Source organism: Trichomycterus rosablanca, chromosome 20 (genome assembly GCF_030014385.1).
Source record: "Trichomycterus rosablanca isolate fTriRos1 chromosome 20, fTriRos1.hap1, whole genome shotgun sequence".
NCBI classification, from domain to species: Eukaryota; Metazoa; Chordata; class Actinopteri; order Siluriformes; family Trichomycteridae; genus Trichomycterus; species Trichomycterus rosablanca.
The window spans coordinates 27,129,484-27,143,658 of NC_086007.1; the positions used below are offsets into that span (position 1 = coordinate 27,129,484).

The 14,175-nt window shown below is 41.4% G+C and overlaps 1 protein-coding gene across 1 annotated transcript in view; it reads left to right on the top strand.

Moving 5' to 3' along the window:
- Window positions 1–12,985, top strand: part of lrfn1 (leucine rich repeat and fibronectin type III domain containing 1) — a 52,487-nt gene extending 39,502 nt beyond the window's left edge. Inside the window, exons 4-5 of the mRNA XM_063016630.1 lie at window positions 3,496–4,888; window positions 12,071–12,985. Coding sequence (XP_062872700.1) covers window positions 3,516–4,888; window positions 12,071–12,899 — 2,202 coding nt within the window. The 5' untranslated portion in view covers window positions 3,496–3,515 and the 3' untranslated portion in view covers window positions 12,900–12,985. The remainder of the gene's footprint in view (window positions 1–3,495; window positions 4,889–12,070) is intronic.
- Window positions 12,986–14,175: the final 1,190 nt, after the last annotated feature.

Below are 14,175 nucleotides of genomic sequence, written 5' to 3' on the forward strand. Positions count from 1 at the left end.
CTTCTCTCTAATGTTGGCTGTAGAGGAGCGATACATCAGGGGGATATGACTAGATTGGAAAAAGGGGAAAATATATGAATAAAATAAAATAAATAAATAAATGGAGTCCTTAAGCTAGAAATGGATCCGAATGGTATTCCTGACAGGCACTAACTCACACGGTGTAAGAATACAGAGAGCGTAGTGTGGTCCTCTGTATTCTGTATGTGTAGAGACTGGCTGATGTGAGTTTTCAGCTCCAAATACGACCATCCGGAATGTTATCAGCAAAAGGTGCGACAGTCGACGTCTGTGGTTTATAGGGGTCAGGACTCACAGCGTAAGTGACGATACATAGACGTACATTTGCTGCCATCGGGGCGACGCCTTTTCCTGAGAAGTCCGTGTTTATTTCAGCAGACACAGAATGTGTGTGCTAGACTGGCCTGCCTGCAGTCCAGAACTGTGTTCTATTAAAAATAAATAGTTTATTAAAAAGAGGAAAATCACCCAATTATTATTATTATTATTAGTAGTAGTAGTATTATTATTACTATTATTACTATTAGTATTATTATTATTATTATTATTATAATTTATCTTTTTATTTTTATTGTTTTATTATTATAATTATAATAATAATTATTATTCTCTATTATCTTTTTATTATTATTATTATCATTATTATTATTATTATATTATTATCATTTATCTTTTAATATTATTATTATTATTATTATTATCATTTATCTTTTTATTATTATTATTATTAATGCTGTTATTATTATTATTTATTTATTTTATTTATTTTTATTAATGTATTATATTTGATAGGAATAAAAACAAAATAATTTTTTTAGTATTTGAGCTTGTTTCTCTTTTCTGAAATATCATTTCTGAAGTGTGGAATGATGGGTAATGACCGAGCGGTCCGGCAGGGACGGGCGGAGTAGCTCCGGGCCCCTCGGCGGCTGTACGGCGGAGAGAAAAACGGCAGATTTGGAGGCTAATGGAGGTTGAAGTTCCATTGAGGATTTCAGTTATTACACCTGAAAAATTCATTCCTTTTTTTTTTCCGTGTCCCCGACACCCCGCTGCTGCCAATTGAGAGAAATCGATGGGGCTGAATGGGGATCAGACGGACGGCGCTGGTACTCGGCACGTCAGACCTATCAAAGCGTGGCGCGGTCTGATGCGTTTTCGGCTCGGACCATTTAACGGCACTTTATGTTCCTCCGGGTTTATTGCTGCAATCTGCCCGAAAATTCAGAGGCTGGAGGATTTTACCTCGAACTTTAAAGAGGGTTCAGGGGTTCCTGAGAATGAGGGAGTTGTTATTATTATTATTATTATTATTATTATTAATATTTATTTATTTATAGATTTATTTATTGTTTATTTATTAATTAATTTATAAATGTTGATTAATCTATAGTTTATTTATTGATTATTTATAGATTTATAGTTCATTTGTTGATTTATTTATAGATTTATTGATTATTTTATTTACATATTTATTGATTAATCATTGAGTTATTTTAAATATTTATTGACGTATGAAATCATTTATTTTTGATTTATTTACAGATGTATTGATTTATTATTAATTGATTGATTTATTGAAGAATTTATTAATTAAGCTTTTTGATTTATTTATAGATTTAGGTATTAATTCATAGATTTATTGTTATGAATTTATTGTTATTATTTGTTGGTTATTTATATATTTATTTACAGTTTATTTAATGATTTATTTATAGATTTATTGATTAATTATTGAGTTTTTTAAATATTTATTGACTTATTGACTCATTCATTAAGTTGTTGAATTTAATTTATTGAAGAATTTATTAATTAATGATATAATTTATTTATAGATTTATTTATAGGTTTATAGATTTTTGTTACAGTTTAATTCTTTATCAGTAAATGATCAGAATAAATTTAAATACAGTGTATCACAAAAGTGAGTACACCCCTAACATTTCTGCAAATATTTCATTATATCTTTTCATGGGACAACACTATAGACATGAAACTTGGATATAACTTAGAGTAGTCAGTGTACAACTTGTATAGCAGTGTAGATTTACTGTCTTCTGAAAATAACTCAACACACAGCCATTAATGTCTAAATAGCTGCAACATAAGTGAGTACACCCCACAGTGAACATGTCCAAATTGTGCCCAAATGTGTCGTTGTCCCTCCCTGGTGTCATGTGTCAAGGTCCCAGGTGTAAATGGGGAGCAGGGCTGTTAAATTTGGTGTTTTGGGTACAATTCTCTCATACTGGCCACTGGATATTCAACATGGCACCTCATGGCAAAGAACTCTCTGAGGATGTGAGAAATACAATTGTTGCTCTCCACAAAGATGGCCTGGGCTATAAGAAGATTGCTAACACCCTGAAACTGAGCTACAGCATGGTGGCCAAGGTCATACAGCGGTTTTCCAGGACAGGTTCCACTCGGAACAGGCTTCGCCAGGGTCGACCAAAGAAGTCGAGTCCACGTGTTCGGCGTCATATCCAGAGGTTGGCTTTAAAAAATAGACACATGAGTGCTGCCAGCATTGCTGCAGAGGTTGAAGACTTGGGAGGTCAGCCTGTCAGTGCTCAGACCATACGCCGCACACTGCATCAACTCGGTCTGCATGGTCGTCATCCCAGAAGGAAGCTGACGCACAAGAAAGCCCGCAAACAGTTTGCTGAAGACAAGCAGTCCAAGAACATGGATTACTGGAACGCCCTGTGGTCTGACGAGACCAAGATAAACTTGTTTGGCTCAGATGGTGTCCAGCATGTGTGGCGGCGCCCTGGTGAGAAGTACCGAGACAACTGTATCTTGCCTACAGTCAAGCATGGTGGTGGTAGCATCATGGTCTTGGGCTGCATGAGTGTTGCTGGCACTGGGGAGCTGCAGTTCATTGAGGGAAACATGAATTCCAACATGTACTGTGACATTCTGAAACAGAGCATGATCCCCTCCCTTCGAAAACTGTTGCCAGCCATTTAGACATTAATGGCTGTGTGTTGAGTTATTTTCAGAAGACAGTAAATCTACACTGCTATACAAGCTGTACACTGACTACTCTAAGTTATATCCAAGTTTCATGTCTATAGTGTTGTCCCATGAAAAGATATAATGAAATATTTGCAGAAATGTTAGGGGTGTACTCACTTTTGTGATACACTGTACATGTAGTGCAGAAGATAATTTCATGTTGAACTTTTAGCTTGAGCTAATCAGTAGTTGCTAAAAATAACGCTAAGAGACGTTATTATAATGCTAATCACTGTTACGACGTTTTAATAGCCCGGACTTCCTCAGAGTGATAGATCTGTACCGGATTCACCAGAGCTGAGATGTTTTTTTTATGGAACACTGACCACATTTACATTTGTTCCTCGAAGCTACAGCAGCTCGTTCTGACAGACGTCTCATTTATTTATTTATTTATTTATTTATTTATTTATTTATTTATTTATTTATCTTTATTTATCTTCTCCTCTGCAGGACGAGGAAGCTGATTAACCATGGAGCGCCTCATTCTGTGCATGATGCTGTTGGGAGGTCTTGTGAGAGGACAGCACTGCCCGGGTCGGTGCATCTGCCAGACCATTTCGCCCACCCTGACCCTGCTCTGCGCCAAGACCGGCCTCTTATTCGTCCCGCCCACGATCGACCGCAAGACCGTGGAGCTGCGGCTGACGGACAACTTCATCACGGCCGTCCGGAGGAAGGACTTCCTGAACATGACCAGTTTGGTGCATCTTACTTTATCGCGCAACACCATCAGCCAGATCGCCCCCCACGCCTTCCTGGGAATGAAGTCCTTGAGGGCGCTGCACATGGACGGCAACCGGCTGAGCGACATCAGGTACGAGCAGATGAAAGGTCTGGTCAACCTTCGGCATCTCATCCTGGGGAACAACCAGATCCACCACATCGATTCTTTATCCTTCGACGAGTTCACGTCCACCATCGAGGACTTGGATTTATCCTACAACAACCTGAGGACTCTGCCGTGGGAGGCCATCGCCAAGATGACGAACATCAACACGCTGACCCTGGACCACAACCTGATCGACCACATAGAAGCCGGGACCTTCTCGCTCCTGACCAAACTGGTCCGCTTGGACATGACGTCCAACCGGCTGCAGAAGTTGCCTCCGGACCGCATCTTCCAGCACGCTCAGGTGCTCTCGGACCCCAAGAGTTCGTCCAGTTCCTCGCGGTTGACGGTGAGCTTCGGTGGGAACCCTCTCCACTGCAACTGCGAGCTCCTGTGGCTGCGCAGGCTGACCAGAGAGGACGACCTGGAGACGTGCGCCTCGCCCGAGCACCTGATGGATAAGTACTTCTGGTCCATTCAAGAGGAGGAGTTCATCTGCGAGCCGCCGCTGATCATCAAGCACCTAGTCACCAAGCCGTACGTCATGGAGGGTCAAGGCGTCACGCTCAAATGCAAAGCCATGGGAGACCCGGAGCCCGCCATCCACTGGCGCTTTCCCGACGGGAAGCTGGTCCACAATAACTCCCGTACCATCCTGTACGATAACGGCACCCTGGACATCCTGATCACCACCCTGAAGGACAGCGGCGCCTTCAACTGCGTCGCCTCGAACGCCGCCGGGATCGCGACCGCCGCCGTGGAAATCAACATGATCCCGTTGCCGTTGTTTGTCAACAACACCGGTCACATGAGGGAGGCCGATCGCGGTCTCTCGGACATCACCACCTCCACCAAATCCGCCAACAACGACACCCGGCAGGACAGGAGGGTCATGGTCAACGAGCTGACCTCCAATTCAGCCATGATCCACTGGCCCTCGGAGCGACACATTCCCGGAATCAGGATGTACCAGATCCAGTACAACAGCACCATGGACGACACCCTGGTCTACAGGTAACGATCTTGATTCTTCTAGCAAACGTTGGGTTTTGATGATTGTATTTTGTAACAGGGTGGGTTGGTGGGCTGGTACAACAGATACAACCAACTGTGAAAAGTGTTACCCAGGAGGCCGAGCACAGAAAAGAGTAATATCCTAACTACGGCCAGCCAACCAGCTACTCAATCCACCAATAGCTAAATAGAGGAATCTAATCGCGAGAGGATTCACATTAGCTCTAATCAGCACTGTGGCTTCTGCGAATTGTAGTCTGTTCCAACTCCAAATGGACTACAATTCCCAGAAGCCACAATGCTGATTAGAGCTGAAGTGAATCCTCTCGCGAATCAATCCTTTAGTTGAATCTGACTCGAGAGTCGATTCAAACTACAATTCCCGGACTACGGACTACAATTCCCAGAAGCCACAGAGCCAAGTAGCGCTAAAGTGAATCCTCTTGAAAATCGGTTCTTTAGTTGAATCTGACTCGAGAGTCGATTCAGACTACAATTCTTGGACTAAAATTTCCAGAAGCCACAGCGCTGATTAAAAAAAGTGAATCCTCTCGCGAATCGGTTCTTTAGTTGAATCTGACTCGAGAGTCGGGAGATGCAGAAAGAGGCACCCCAACTTCATTGAACTTTGACCCAGTTTACTGTTTGCTGACCTTTTCAAAGCTCCTCCAATGAGATGAACTGTTTGATACGAGGCGGTAAAAGCGACTAGAGGAGGAACTTATGAGCAGTAATAATGAAGAGAAGTTTAGTGCTCCTGTCTCCTTCTTTTACTACATTAAACCACGTTAAGCTTTATTTAGAACCAGAAGCATTTCAGACTCTGGGAGAAGCTGATTCTGATTCTCACCATTTCTCAGAAACACAAGTTCGCGTGACGTTTGCAGTATTTGAAGAAGACGCGGCTCTGGCTCAATCAGCGCCGCTACGTTCCAGAATTTCCTGGTCTGGTTAATCAACCATCTGACATGAAGACGCTGAATATTTACTAGAATCTGTGCCGTCGGTCTAGTAGGTCGCTAGGTTTCATCATTCGGGTCGTCCTTCCATCCCCGTTAATCTCGGAGAGCTTGTCCCCCCGAACGCAACCTCATTTCCTCCAGATATTTACAGAAATCGTACGCTAATGATAAACGGACCGGATCGTTTACCGCGCGGTTTAGTACCAGATCAGACGGAGATCAGACGTTAGCGCCGCGTCGACCGGTATCCAGGCTTGAACTTTCCGGGTTAATCGAGTCCGCTCTGGTGAAACGTGAACATATGAGTCTGTTTTTCAAGGACGGTAATTAGCGAGATGGATTAGCGCCGGTTTGCCGCGGTTCTTCACGAAACGGCTTCGCAGATTCGCGTCGGAGCTAAATGCTGCTCGTAAACCAGCACAAACAAAGACGCTTTAAATGCCAGAGTCGTAAAACTCCTCTTGGAGAGGAGAGAGCTCACGATAGAGGGCTGGATTTATTTTGGAAGAACAAAGAAGCTCAATGAGCCAAAACACTACAGAGAGGAGCTGCATCGGAACTCTGACTGGCACAGAAGGATCTCACCACCTCACCACCAGGATTAAAATCATCTGCAGTAGATCCACAGTAGATCTTCTGATGGTCCAGACCAGACGCCACAGACCTCGTGTCCTCTGGCATCTATGAGTCTTGGTCGCCCAACCACCTGTCTTAGGTTCCTGACTCGTTCCTCTGGTCATAACAGTCTGGTCCTGGTCAAAGTTCCTCAGGTCTTTATGCTGATCAGATCATCTAATACACACACACACACATTACAGCTGCTGAACACACTGCAGGGGGTGGTCATAATGTTTTGTCTAGATTATCCCATTTTCCTCTGAATCTAGTCGTATCCAATTCCCTAATTGCACCTTCCTCCTCGCAGCACGTGCAGATGCTTCGACCTGCCAGCAGAGGTCGCAATTGTAGCAGCAATAATGAACCAGTTATTCATTCATCATGCTTTCAGAAACAGCCGTTCGTGCCTGTGTGGGCACCCGGCCGGTCGATAGCACATCGCTGAAAATAACAGCGATGCTCCTAGCATTCTAGAGACCAAATAAACCATCTGGTTGCTTCGAAATCACCCATTAAAGCGTCATAATGTTTTGGTTGATTCTTTTTGTTTTCATTTCGCTCTTTTTTTCTCAGTGTAGTCATATCCAGTTCCCTAATTGCACCTCTTTGGCAGAGTCTTCTTCTGTTTACCTGCCAAAGACGGAGTCTCACAGAGAGCAGAATCAGGTACGGTCAGTAGCACGTGCAGATGCTTCGACCTGCCAGCAGAGGCCGCAATTACAGCAGCAATAAGGAACTCGTTTAACCGTCCTCCTTTCAGAAGTCATTTGTGCCTGTGCGGGCACCCAGCCGGTCGATAGCACATCGCTGAAACTTAATAGCAACACTCCTACAGATCTGAAAGCAAAATAAACCACCTGGTTGTTTCAAACTCACCCATATAAGCCTGGCCGTGTACGATCAGAGACGAGTGTCTGCTAGCTGACATGTTGTATTAGATTCCCGAACTGGTTTTACAAGTAAAGGAGCATGAAATGATAAATTGGAGACGGATAAACAGCGGCCTGATTGATGAAGTTTGCTGCACGTCCTCCTGATCTGATAATACATCTTAGATCCTTGATTGCTCGCCTGTGGCCTGTTATCATCCCGCTCCCAAATGAACTGACTCACGGGGACGGGGGCGCGTGGGAGGGGAACACGGCGACACTTTTATTAATCACATCAGCACAGACTTTCACTTCAGGAACTTTCACTTCTACAGTGTGTAGATAAAAGTGTTCAGAACCTTCAGCAAACCGGTTATATAGAGTCAGTGATACAGGAGAAATCATTTAATGAGGAACTGCAGCCGCCTGTACGGAGCTCTGAGTTTAACCCCAGTGAATTTCTTTTGTACAGCATCAGTACCTGACCTTAAAAATGCTGTGTTAAATAAATGAGCACAAATTCCTACAGACAGAAAAAAAAGTGAAGGCTTTTATACCAGCAAATAATAATAATAATAATAATAATAAAAAGTACTGTCCAATGGTCAGGTAATTATTATTATTATTATTATTGAAAATAATTGTACTATTATTTTTAATTGTATTATATTTATTATTATATTACTAACTGTTATTATTATTTTTTTATTAATATTTATTATTATTATTATTATTATTTGATTTGTTTAATGTATTCTTGTTATTAATTTTTTTTTTTTTATTATTTTACTCATTATATTTTTTATTATTATTATTATTATTATTATTATCATTATTATTATTTAATTTGTATTATTTATTTATTTATTTATTATTTTTATTACTTTTATTATTATTGTTATTATTATTATTATTAGTGAAAATAATTGTACTATTATTAATTGCATTATATTTATTATTATATTACTAATTATATTTATTATTATTATTATTATTATTATTATTATTATAAAAATAAGGTAATTTAGGTGCAGTGAAAAGCTTTAATATATTTGGTAGATGATCTTTGTTCTGATCAGGTTAATAATAATCATGTTACTAGCTGCTGCATATTCACCTTTCTTAGAAATTCCTTTTTTTTTTTTGTAACACGTTTCTGTCACAAAGTGCCCAAATGTTAGAGAAAGGCTCAGCGTGGGTGGCCAGGCTAAAAATTCATGCAGGAGCATGCTAATCCGAGGATCTGGATACGGGTAGATCAGCGGTGTTAGCAGAAGTGTGAAAATTAAGGATCTCATTTACTGAGGTGGTTTATAAATCCAGAGCAGAACCGAGCAGAGATTAGCATATAAAACACGCGTGTGTATATATTAGCATGGTAAAGAAAACTGAGTAAAAAATATGCGTTAACGTCTGAGCGTGACTGAGCGCTCGTCTCGAAAGCTCCCGCATTAAATTAGCGGCTGCGTTCCTGAGGACTGTGGAGAGGAACACGTGTATGTGCAGTCCGGTGGAGATGTTCGTTCATCTACGCGCTCCGTTCCGTCTGAAATACGATTTTATTCGGCCGGATCTGAGGGAAACATGAGCTGAATCTCAATGTCCTGCACTTAGAAGAGAGAGCTCGGCGTCTACGGCAGTGACGGATGGTGTCTGGAAGGATTGGCGCTGACTGAAGTGCAGGCTGTTAGCATTCAGCGCCGCTGCCCTCCAACGAGCTATTACGCGGCGCGCAGGGTGAAGTCTGGCCAAGACTGTGTAGGAGAAGATCTGAACGACGTGATGTTCTGAAGAAATGTGGAGGACGTTCCTGCAGCCTGCTAGCTTTTAAACGGCTTTTAAACGGGAACCTGAGAAACGATTTCTGATGAAGTGTAAATGTGAGCTGGGATTAAAACTGCAGCAGTAGGACTGATCAAATAAAACTGAGAGTAAACAGTAAACAAAAAGCTGCTCTTTTATAGTGGAACCTCAAGCTCATTTCACATGATGAGAAGATCCACACAATCATGCATGAGTGGAAGGTAAAGGAGGAAGAGGACGGTCAGAAACAAGATACAATTAAAGTAACAATGAAGGAGCCATTAAAAAGCCTGAAGACTCAAAACAGATAATAATAATAATAATAATAATAATAATAATAATAATATGATAAATAAATAAACTAATAATGATAATAATAATAATAATATATGATAAATAAATCAAATAATAATAATAATATGATAAATAAATCAACTAATAATAATAATGTGATAAATAAATCAACTTATAATAATGATAATAATAATAATAATAATATGTTAAATAAATCAACTAATAATAATAATAATAATATGATAAATAAATTAACTAATAATAATAAAAAAAAAAATAATGTGATAAATAAATCAACTAATAATAATAATAATAATAATAATAAAAATAATAATAATAATAATATCTTAAATATATCAAATAATAATAATAATAATAATAACAATACAAATAATAATAATAATAATAATATGTTAAATATATCAAATAATAATAATAATAATAATACGTGAAATAAATCCCTATTATTTCATTTTTATCAACCACTTTATCCTGGTCAGGGTCACGACAGGTCCTGTTCCACCAGGAAACACTGGGCACCAATCCATTGCAAGGCTTTAGCTAATCATGTCTGTGTAGACACCGGGATGGCTAATAGCACAGCTAAGATTCAAAATAAAGTATATGCTTCCAAATTTGTGGTAACGGTTTGGGGAAGGCCCTTACCTGGCTTTACAAATGCAGCTTTGACTGAATGGGCACAAATTCCCACAGAATGTTGAAGTTAATGCCATGGTTTTAAACTGTGCCATGGTTTTAAACTCCTGCTCTGGTGTCCACATACTTTTGGCCGCGTACTGTTGCTACAATTGATTTTAGGACAGATCAGACGGTCGGTTCCCCGGGCCGGACGGTGTAGATCTATCGCTCCTGTTCCAGCTTCATTTCCTCAGTGTGTAGCTTCTAACCTGCGATCATGAGGACATCGCTCACCCTGACACCATCCCGATCCTCCACTCCTCCCCCAGGACCCGAACCGCCCGGCTTCACGTCTCATCAGTTCCAGGAGAACGACTTCCTATCACACGTCGTCCGATCAGACACTCACATCCACGCCTCATTGGTCACCGACCTGAGGGACTCGCTGCACGGAGAAACAGCTCGTTTAAAAAGTGCTAAAAACACGACCCGCGACCGGGAGTCGTTCTGACGCCCTCCTGATACTACAGATCAAAACGCTGCACCGTAACCGGACGTTAATGGTAAAAACCAGAACATTATGGACCACCATGGACTCCACAAGACATCTGACATCTAGATCAGGGTTTTTTTTAACCAGGAACAACAACATCAAAACACAAAATGAAATAACTGAATTAATAAAAACGGTGGCAATCTGGTCCCACTGTGGTTTACAAGGTGTAACGTAAAGCCTCCACAAGAGGGCGCTCGTGTACAAGTTCAATTCTCTTTTATGTGCCTGATTAAAATTCGTTTATTTAATTACTATTATTATTTTTGCATGCAACCCATTTTTCTAGTCAAAAAATCTAGACAACAAGTGAAACCTTACCGCTGGTCTGTAGGACCTAAAGTTGGGTTACAGCATGATTAACCCATTGGGACTCCGAAATAATAATATTAATAATTTACATTTTATTAATGATTAGTGGGATTATTGATTAGAATGATCAGAATTATTAAATTGGGACGGGACGCAGTGGCTAGGTGGGCAGCGTGTCGCATCACAGTGAGAAGGTCCTGGGTTTGATTCCAAAGGTGGAGCTATGTGAGTCCTTTCTGTGTGTGGTTTGCATGTTCTCCCCGTGTCTATGTGGGTTTCCTCCAAGTGCAAAGACATGCAGTGTGTGTGTGTGTGTGTGTGTGTGTGTTTACATAATAATACATGAAATATAGTAAATAATAATAATAATAATATATTAAATAAATCAAATATTAATAATAAATAATAATAATAATAATAATAATAAATAATAATCATATATTAAATAAACCAAGCATTAATAACTAATAATAATACAAATAATATGAAATATAGTAAATAATAATAATAATAATATATTAAATAAATCAAACATTAATAATAAATAATAATAATAATAATAATAATATATTAAATAAATCAAACATTAACAAAAAATAATAATAATTATTATAATATATTAAATGAATCAAACATTAATAAAAAATAATGATAATAACAATAATAATAGTAATAATAATAATAATTTATTAAATAAATCAAATATTAATAATAATAATAATAATAATATATTAAATAAATCAAACATAAAAAAATAAAATAATAATAATAATAATAATAATAATAATAAAAAGAGGAAGACTAAGAAGAATGTGTGTGTGTGTGTGTGTGTGTTTGCCCTGTGATGGATTGGCAATCTGGCGCACCCACCGTGACCCTGACCAGGATAAAACGGTGATAAAACAGTGAATATATGAATGATCTGTATTTATGTCTGTACACTTGTTTGCTATATAATTATAATTGCTTTTATATTTAAATTGCTTTATATTAATAATTATTGATTAGAATGATCAGAATTATTGATTTTAAATCTATTGTATTTAGTATTAATGAGTAAACACGTGTTGAATGCTGATCTGTTCTCTCTCTCTCTCTCTCTCTCTCTCTCTCTCTCTCTCTCTCTCTGTAGGATGATCCCCTCAGACAGCAAAACCTTCCGGATTAACGACCTGGCGGCGGGACGCGATTACGAGCTGTGCGTCCTGGCCGTGTACGACGACGGCATCACGTCCCTCACCGCCACCCGTGTGGTGGGCTGCGTCCACTTCCGCACCACGCCCGAGGTGGGTCAGTGCCAGTTCGCCCGGGCTCAGTTCCTGGGCGGCACCATGATCATCATCATCGGCGGCGTCATCGTGGCGTCCGTGCTCGTCTTCATCGTCATCCTGATGATCCGCTACAAAACGTACGGCACCGGCGAGGGGAAAGCGGGCGCCGTTTACGGGCACTCGATCAAGCAGGAGAATTTGTGCGAGACCCCGACCGACACCGACTGCCACGCCATCGCGCTCCTGAGCCTGGAGAACGAGACACGGGAGGAAGCCAAGGCGCCGACGTCTCCGCCGGACTCTGAGCTGCGCATGACGACCCTGATCCCCGCCCCGCCGCCACCCCCGTCCCGCCGGGCAAGCCTGGGCGGCCCGCCGTCCGACGACGCCCAGACGGACAGCAGCTTGACCGGCTCGACCATGTCGCTGTGCCCGATGGGTGGCAACACGGGCGACAGGGACAGGAAACGAGCGCCGGCGGGCATCGGGTTGCTGCCCGGCGATTTGGCCCGGGCGAAGCACCGCTTCTCGTTCGACGGGGACTACATGCTTTTTCAGAGCCACAGCTACCCGAGACGGGCGCGCGCCCGCCGCCACAAGTCCAGCTCGCAGCTCGATGTGTCGCCGCCGTCCGAGCGGCGCGTAACGTTCAGCAGCAGCACGGAGTGGATGCTCGAGAGCACCGTGTGATTAGCGTACGCGGGACGATCCAAAACTCTGAGTCCATCATCCGGATTTTAGCAAAGGAGGGCGTGGCGGAAAAGTGACACGCTAAAATTAGCACTTAGCTAGCTAGCTGTTATAGTAACATTACAACACTGGTCGAATTCGGAGGAGAATATAGCGACCTAAACTATTGGTTGGCTAGCAGATATATCTTAGCTAGCAGTGCTCTGAGCTATTAATCGGAAAGTCCATCATATATATAAACACTGATCAGCCATAACATTAAAACCACCTCCTTGTTTCTACTCACTGTCCATTTTATCAGCTCCACTTACCATATAGAAGCACTTTGTAGTTCTACAATTACTGACTGTAGTCCATCTGTTTCTCTACATGCTTTGTTACCCCCTTTCACCCTGTTCTTCAATGGTAAGGACCCCCACAGGACCACCACAGAGCAGGTATTATTTAGGTTGTGGGTGATTCTCAGCACTGCAGTGACACTGACATGGTGGTGGTGTGTTGGTGTGTGTTGTGCTGGTATGAGTGGATCAGACACAGCAGCGCTGCTGGAGTTTTTAAACACCGTGTCCACTCACTGTCCACTCTATTAGACACGCCTACCTAGTCGGTCCACCTTGTAGATGTAAAGTCAGAGACGATCGTTCATCTATTGCTGCTGTTCATCTTCTAGACCTTCATCAGTGGGCACAGGACGCTGCCCACGGGGCGCTGTTGGCTGGATATTTTTGGTTGGTGGACTATTCTCAGTTCAGCAGTGACAGTGAGGTGTTTAAAAACTCCAGCAGCGCTGCTGTGTCTGATCCACTCATACCAGCACGACACACACTAACACACCACCACCATGTCAGTGTCACTGCAGTGCTGAGAATGATCCACCACCTAAATAATACCTGCTCTGTGGTGGTCCTGTGGGGGTCCTGACCATTGAAGAACAGGGTGAAAGGGGGTAACAAAGCATGCAGAGAAACAGATGGACTACAGTCAGTAATTGTAGAACTACAAAGTGCTTCTATATGTTAAGTGGAAACAAGGAGGTGGTTTTAATGTTATGGCACTTCTTCTTGATGATGGACTCTTGGATTTTGGACCTTACTGTGTTCACACCCAGGTTTCTTCTAACGTGTCTTGTTTCATCTGGGCTTCATCCTGTTCCAAACTCCGTATTAAAACGAACAACTTTGTTTGTTTTTTTAATTTCCCATAATGCAGCGGTGCCTTATTCCTGAACACGTACCAATGGAAGATGTGCTGCTACGTATCCGTCGGTCACGCGTTG